Genomic DNA, 7,672 nt, shown 5'->3' on the forward strand with positions numbered 1-7,672 from the left:
TATCTTAATGTACACATAGGTAGTATGAACTCGTAGGCCAGGACTTTGTATAATATGCTATAGCCAGATAGTCAGTGGTAGTAGGATGTGATATAACCTTGGCAGATTAAGATTCAAGGTGAACAGGGCTGCTAAGGTAACACTTAGCACAACAGCTCTGCTGAGGTTTTAGTGTGGGTCTCCGATGTTGGGAATTCACTGTGAGTAGGTGAAGACTGGAAGCACTGTTAACGTCTTAAGATGTGGCCATTTGCTCGGCCATGGACCATATAGAACACCCCATACCTGAAAGATGGCCTAGAACCTCCCTTTAGTCAGGGTGCTGCTTCCAGGGCCTGTTCCTTGTCTTCACTCTCCTCCGTCAACCCGGGAGGGCAGCCTGTACAAAGTCCCCTCCCTGGCTTTTCAAGGTCAGTTCTGAAGTAAGGCCTTCTCAAATCCAGGCTCCTGTCAAGCCTGGGACTACTGCTTCTTTACTGGCTCCTCCTTCATCCTACCCAGTCTAACAAAGTTTAGTTTTTCCTTGTTCTGGCACCAGACAGTATTGACTACTTCTGTTTTACCTACAAACCTCTTTAACTATAAATTTGGAGGTGGAGAAATGCTGTGAATGTGATGGTTTATAGAAAGAAATACACATGGTTCCTTCCAAACACTTTTTTTTTAATTGATAAAGTTCCAGACTCTTAATCTCTATTTTTATTTTATGTGCATTGGTGTTGGGTTCCCTGGAACTCAAATTACAGACAGCTGCAAGTTGCCATGTGGGTGCTGGGAACTGAACCCAGGTCCTCTGGAAGAGCAGTCAGTGCTCTTAAACACTGAGCCATCTTTCCAACCACCCCCACCCCCCAGATACTCTTTAAGATTTTATTCTTTGCTTATATGTATGTTTTGTGTATCTGTATGAGTTATGCCATATATATATACTGGGTCTCAGATCCTCTGGAGCTGGTGTTACAGGTAGTTGTGAGCTTCCTGATGTGGGTGCTAGGAACTGAACTTGGGTCCTTTGGAAGAGTAGCAAGCACTCTTAATAGCTGAGCCTGAAGCTGGAGAGATGGCTCAAAGATTAACTGAGCCCTGGCTGTTTTTGCAGAGGACCTAGATTTGATTCCCAGCACCCACATAGCATCTCACAGCACCCACATAGCATCTCACAAGGACCTGTAACTCCAGTTTCAGGGGATTGGGGATTCAGTGTCTTCTTCTGGCCTCTGAAGTATGTGGTACACATACATGCAGGCAAAACATGAATACATTACAAATACCAATAGTAATTATAAACAGCTGAGCCACCTCTCTAGCATATTTATTTCTGTGCACACATAATATTTCCACAAAGTTGAAATACCATGAACATCAATAATAATACCCTATACCCCTCTTACCTGGTATCAATGTATGTTTGTAACATTAACATTATCACCCTTCATTATGGATATACCAAAAATGTAAGTCCCTGTTATTAGAATACATTTAGTAATATGGAGACATTGTAAATAGTATATCAAGCAACGTTTTCATACTTCCATCTTTGGTAACTGCTTCCTTGGAATAAAGTCCTGGAGGTGGAATTGTGAGGTACAGAGGCATAAGGAACGTTTTTAAGAATGTAATCCTTTTCAAGGTGTATCTGTTATATCCTGTTTCCACACAAATTCCTCTGTGTAGCCAATGCCCAGACTACAGCTCTCAGCACAGGTGAAGACTGCCAGGACGCCCCAGTCCACACTTCTGCCCAGTCTGTCTGCCTTTAGGTAGTTCAACAGCTGGGGCATGACCTGGAATTCAAATATCCTCTTGGCACCACAGGAGCAATCTGGAATATCTTTTTCTTGAGGAATATTTTCACCAGAAATCCAGATGGGTTTAATACCTCTTCCATACCTGAGAATCTAAAATCAACAAGGACCACATTTCATCTAAGAATTTCCAATGGAATGATGACCTGAGGATCATGTAGAGAAAATCCACATGTGCTTCTATATACTACCATCATCCCTAAACCTCAAAGCCATTATTTAGGCTTATTTCCTAAATAGTGATATTCCTCCATAAGACGTCAGAACCTTTTAAAACAGTTAAAAATTATTGTGTGTGTACACATGCATATGGCAGCACTCATGCCAAAGTGTGAGTACAGAAGTCAGAAGATAATCTGTGAGTCAACTTCTGTGTGGGTCCCGAGGACCAAACTCAGGTTATCTGGTTCAGCAACAGGCACTGGCCCCACAATGGCAGAACCTCAGTCCTATTCACTACATTGTAAAGGAGTTAAGAATAACTCATTACTAGAGTCTACATACAAAATTTGGCCCAAAGTAGTTAGTACTTGTTTTCATATATAGTCAGAATCCTTAAATAAAAAAGGGATATATATGTAGTCAGACATGGTGCTCAGTTAAGTTTAAAAAAGGGTAAATTCACTTTGTTTAAAATATATCACCACTGCTAAAAACCACCTTAGTGTAAAGGTCTGGATGCTTATTTGATTCAGTATTTTTAGGAAGTTGCCTTTAGTGATTTTTGTTTATGATAAAGTAATTTAATGGGGAAAAGTTAACAATATATCATGCTTTTTTTTTTAGAATTGTGTATGTATATATTTACGTGTATACAGTATAAGCATTTGAATCATACTGGTTTTATAAGCTGGAAGTAGGGGTTATAGTCAATTTGAGAACATAATGAAGAGGTATAAATCCCACCTTACCTGCTCTGGTTCAAGGGCTATTTTGGATTTAAACTTTTGGAAAATGTGATCTTCCTTGGATTCATGCCTTGCCATGGAATCTAGTTCTTCTTCAAGTATTCTCCCTGAAAACAAACAAACAAACACAATAATTATCGAATACTGGGATAATCCCCACAACTTAACAATTCTGTATGGGGAATCTAGTTAATAACCTAATTAGATAGCTTCCTCTGTTGAAGTAACATTAGTGCTTATTTCTAGGTAACATGTAATCATTATAGATCTAGTCTTTAAGGCTTCGAGTTAAAATATGGATGATGGCATATAGCATTGCATCTTAGGACTCCCTGCAATGTGAATCCTCATCACTATTGTTCTTAAACTGTCTGGATTCTTTTTTTGTTTGGTTTTGTTTTTCAAGACAGGGTTTCTCTGTGTAACAGTCCTAGCTGTCCTGGAACTTTCTCTGTAGACCAGGCTGGCCTCGAACTCACAGAGATCCACCTATCTCTGCCTCGAGTGCTGGGTTTAAAGGCATGTGCCACCACTGCCCGGCCTGGATTCTTATTTCAAGTCTCCTTATATCTCACCTATCTCTTTGCAGTCTGCACTCACTCACAGTCAGGAAATGCCATTTCCTGTTCCATAGCCAGTTTGGAACATCTACCTAACCTGAACCACTGTTCTTGAACAGACCAGTGGCTACCAATACAGCCTTTTAGTGTTGGTAATGTATCAAAATACAATTTTGGTATCCTGAGTCACATAAGCTGACATTCACTTTCACCATTTTGATAAACTGGATGAGGCACTTACTGCCATAAACAGCCAGGATGCACGGAGAATGTACATCCCCTCAGACTGATGTTCTCTCAAGTTTAGAAGCAAAGCATTAATGATTTGGGGGACCTTAAGATACTCCACAGGTATCTCCCTGTCCCTCTCCTCCCTCCCAGCCTCTTTCTCCTTGCTGCCCAAACCATAAAGTTTCTGTTTTTCAAAACCAGGAATTGAATCTAGAGCCTGGTACATGCTGGGCAAAATACCCTACACTGAGTTCCAACCCCCATCCTGTTTTTATTCTTCTAGATAGTGTCTTGTGAATTTGTTCAGGCTTGCCTTAACCTCATTTGGTAGCCCTAGAAGGCCCTGGGCTTAGAATCCTCCTGCCTTAAGCCTCCTGAGTAGCTGGGATTATAGGTCTGTACCACTAAGATCTACTTTTGTTTGGTGTGTGTGTATGTGTGTGTATGGTTTTTCGAGACAGGGTTTCTCTGTTTTAACAGCCTTGGCTGTCCTGGAATTCACTCTGTAGACCAGGCTGATCTTGAAATCACTGAGGTCCACCTGCTTCTGCCACCAAAGTGCTAGGATTAAAGACATGATAGATTACTGAATTCTTAACTGTTAACTTCTTTAATTTCTGATAATAACCACTTTTTTTTTTTTTTTTTTTTGGTTTTTCGAGACAGGGTTTCTCTGTGTAGCTTTGCGCCTTTCCTGGAGCTCACTTGGTAGCCCAGGCTGGCCTCGAACTCACAGAGATCCGCCTGGCTCTGCCTCCCGAGTGCTGGGATTAAAGGCGTGCGCCACCAACGCCCGGCCCAAATAACCACTTTTTTTTATTATTTGAATACTTCTTCCCTAGTTTTGGAATCAACTACCTCTTTAAGTAGATCATTTTATAGATCTGGAGTACCAACTACAAATAAGATGATCTAAAAATTTCTAAACATTTAAAAATCTCAAGAATTTTAAATATTTTTTGTAGATAAAAGTACTTATGAGTTGCTGGCATCTTCTAATAAAAATTCAGACCTACTTTTTGCAAATCTGTACTATTCTTTTCCCAGACCCAGTACATCAATTTACTCATTAAAATACAGCAGTTAGATAAAAAATGATGTAACATGTGTAATATTTGTACTCAGGAGGTGGAGACAAGAGGATGAATTCAAGGCAGCTTGGCCTACAGGAGAACCTGTCTCCAAGTAAAAGAAAAATATGCTCATTAATTTTTTTTTCATTCTTGAAATATATTTTTACTAGAGATCTACTGTCAAAGCACTGGTTTGAAGTCATGTAGAATTAAGTGGTTATATAATTCAACTGCTTACTGTTATGACTGCTTCTTATAGAATGCTTACTCATGATTGCCAGGTCTCACAGTCACAACTCTTGAGCACACCATCCCTCCCATTAACTTCCTTTCTGAAGGAAAACTTTCATGTCTTGCCACTTATAAAAACATGAGCAACAGTGTACACATGAGTAGACACATCATAGTTACATCCAGGTAGTTCGTATAGCATCCAAACCTAGGTTCTCCAAAAGAGCAACAAGTGCTCTTAACCTCTGAGCCATCTCTCTAGCCCAGCATCCTTTTACCAGTCACAAGACATTTTACTTGGTTGAGCATTCATGGGCTTCCTCCTGACTACTAGGTGCTGTTCTTCCCATTGTGTGTTACTGTTACCAAGCATCAACTGAGCCACAAAACAACTCTGACATTAATTTTTTTATGCTTGTGGCAAATGAACCAGCAACTGGGATTCTAATTTAGTTTCTATAAACCTAACCTTAGGGTTTAAAAGTTCAAATTCTAGAGTCAGCAAGATCTAGAATCAAACTACAAAGACTTTTTTTGTTCAAACACATGATACCTAGAACTTCATTTCTTCACTGGAAGCACGAGGCAGTGTGTGCAATGCGCCCCATGCATAAGCAGTCTCAGGATAGGGTGAATCCTGGATTGGTGACTACACTTGTGTTGTTTACTACTCAGGTCTGTTAAATGGTCAGCATAGACAGCCCTAGAGCATGAGCTCTAGAGAAGATAACCAAAGTATGTATCTAAAAGACTAAGTTACAAAGGGCCCTTCTTGTCAGTCATTCTGTAGTTACTGTTTTGATCTACAATCTTACCATGATATTCTCTGTTTCACCACAGACACACACTGATGGAGCCTTTCTTCACTGAAGTTTTTTTTTTTCCAAAGTATATTTGATCATAGTACTGTAAAACTGATGCACCGACTCCTTACCCAGGCTTCCTGTAACTTCAGAATAATCTTCCATTTCCACAGCCTCAGGTGTAATCTCATCTTCTGCTTCTGTTACAATTTCAAATTCTGGAAATAGGAAGTTGTGGTCTGGAGCTGTCTGGTTTAAATGATCTACAAGAAAGTTATTAGCTTCATTAATAAACATTTAGTTTTGAAGGTGATCTGAAATGTTCCCATTTCTAAAGTGTAGTTCTGAGATCAGTGTTGGTAAGTGATTTCATCACAGTTTGAACATCAGTCACTGTGGAAGAAGACAATCACTATGTAACCTTACAGCAGTCATCAAGTGAAATAATAGACATTAAATGTACGAGGCTGCTGCCTATAGAACATGTGAGGTTATGAGTTTTATGAGTCAGGCTCTCACTATGTAGCCCAGATGAGCCTCAATCTCAAACTCCTGCATCTATCACCACCACTGGCTCAATGATATCTGTAAAATACACAGGAGGCTAAAATAAGATGAAATGGTACATTAAGCACACCAGCTGTTAGCAGTCACTTGTTGTCAGAGGGTTGGATATCACACTTAACTTCATGTACCTCTTGGACTAGCACAAGCATGGATCACAGTCCCCAAAGTCACTCAAACAGTTAAGAATTGATTATAATTTAATCAGGTCAAGGATGTATATGCTGTCAACCAAAAGATAGTGAAGCTTTATGCATGACTACTGTTAACTACTATGTTTCTCTGTTAATATGGCTGGTTGTATTTTAGGTTAGGGAGTTCTAAAAGCCAATACTCAAGAAAGGCTGTCCACATGAGTAAGATTCAACAACACTGCACTTTCATTAGTGAAGTGTTCATGTTACCAGTTCTTAGAACTTTTAAAGTTTTCTAATTTCAACTTTAATCAGAAACTAAAAGTATCTGGGTTGACTGAGGCGAGGAAACTGAGTCAGAACAAGGAAGTCTTACCTGACTCTGTACAAGCCTGCTTGTGTCCCAGCCGCCAGTCTAGTGTCTGATGCTCCTTACTGCAGTAATGTGCCTGCCTGCACCTAGAGCACGTCTTAGGGCCCAAGCAGCCGCAAACCCTGCAGAGGTGGGCTCCGGACTTAAGCTGGAGACAAACCGATCCCCCAGTGTCTGAAGCTCCCGTCTCAGAAGGTGGCTCATATGAGTAAAACTCATTTTTCCTTGGTAGCTGATTACGAAAAACTGAAACGAAGAGAAGAGGTATGGAAAGTATAAAGGTTTTCAGAGAAACAAAATTCAAACATTTGGACCTTCGGTGTCACCTCATAAAGTGTTATTTAAAGAGGAAAAGTGAGGTTTTCGATTTCAGGGAGCAGTTCTTATAGGAGAGGGAATAAAACCGGGAAGTTCCATCTGACACGAGCAACTAACTAGTTGTCTCTAAAGAGTTCGTGCCGATCAACGAGTTATCACCGAGTGCGAAAGGATGAGATCTAGGGGCACATTTCTAAGAGACAATTTCCATTACCGGACCACAACCACCCACGCCCGGGGTCTGGCCCCCGTGGCAGCCCTAGCCTCGGGCCTGCCCCGGGCCGGCCGCTCACCTCGCAGGCCGGCGCAGCACGGCGGCTCGCGACAGCAGAAGAGGAAGAGGCTGCGGTGGAAGGCGTCGTCGCGGCCGGGCAGCGGCGCGTACACCTGCAGCAGGAAGGCCAGCGGGCGGCCGCAGCGCGCGCACGCCAGCGCCCCGGGTCCCGGCAGCCCCGACAGGCCCAGCCACGCGGGCCGCCCGCCCACCTTGCTGGGGAACTGCTCGCTACGCAGCCTCCAGGCCGGGGCCTCCTCGGCGAAGCCCAACTCCACCCGCCCGGCCGCCCCTGCAGCCATGGGTACTAGCGACAGCCCGCGTCTGCACCACCACGCCGGAAGCGGGTGGTCCGCGTCGGACCGGAAGGCGGGGTCAGGTCGCTAGCCGGGACCCGA

The 7,672-nt window shown here is 42.4% G+C and overlaps 1 protein-coding gene across 1 annotated transcript; it reads right to left on the bottom strand.

Moving 5' to 3' along the window:
* Positions 1-1,291: 1,291 nt before the first annotated feature.
* Pdcd2 (programmed cell death 2) lies at positions 1,292-7,672 on the bottom strand. The gene is made up of 5 exons (XM_006975932.4): positions 7,294-7,672; positions 6,686-6,928; positions 5,743-5,874; positions 2,717-2,820; positions 1,292-1,898 (listed from the first exon to the last, which is right to left on the bottom strand). The coding sequence occupies exons 1-5, from the start codon at positions 7,574-7,576 to the stop codon at positions 1,626-1,628; spliced, it is 1,035 nt and encodes a 344-aa protein (XP_006975994.1). The 5' UTR covers positions 7,577-7,672; the 3' UTR covers positions 1,292-1,625.

Source organism: Peromyscus maniculatus, chromosome 16 (genome assembly GCF_049852395.1).
Source record: "Peromyscus maniculatus bairdii isolate BWxNUB_F1_BW_parent chromosome 16, HU_Pman_BW_mat_3.1, whole genome shotgun sequence".
In the NCBI taxonomy this organism is placed as follows: domain Eukaryota; kingdom Metazoa; phylum Chordata; class Mammalia; order Rodentia; family Cricetidae; genus Peromyscus; species Peromyscus maniculatus.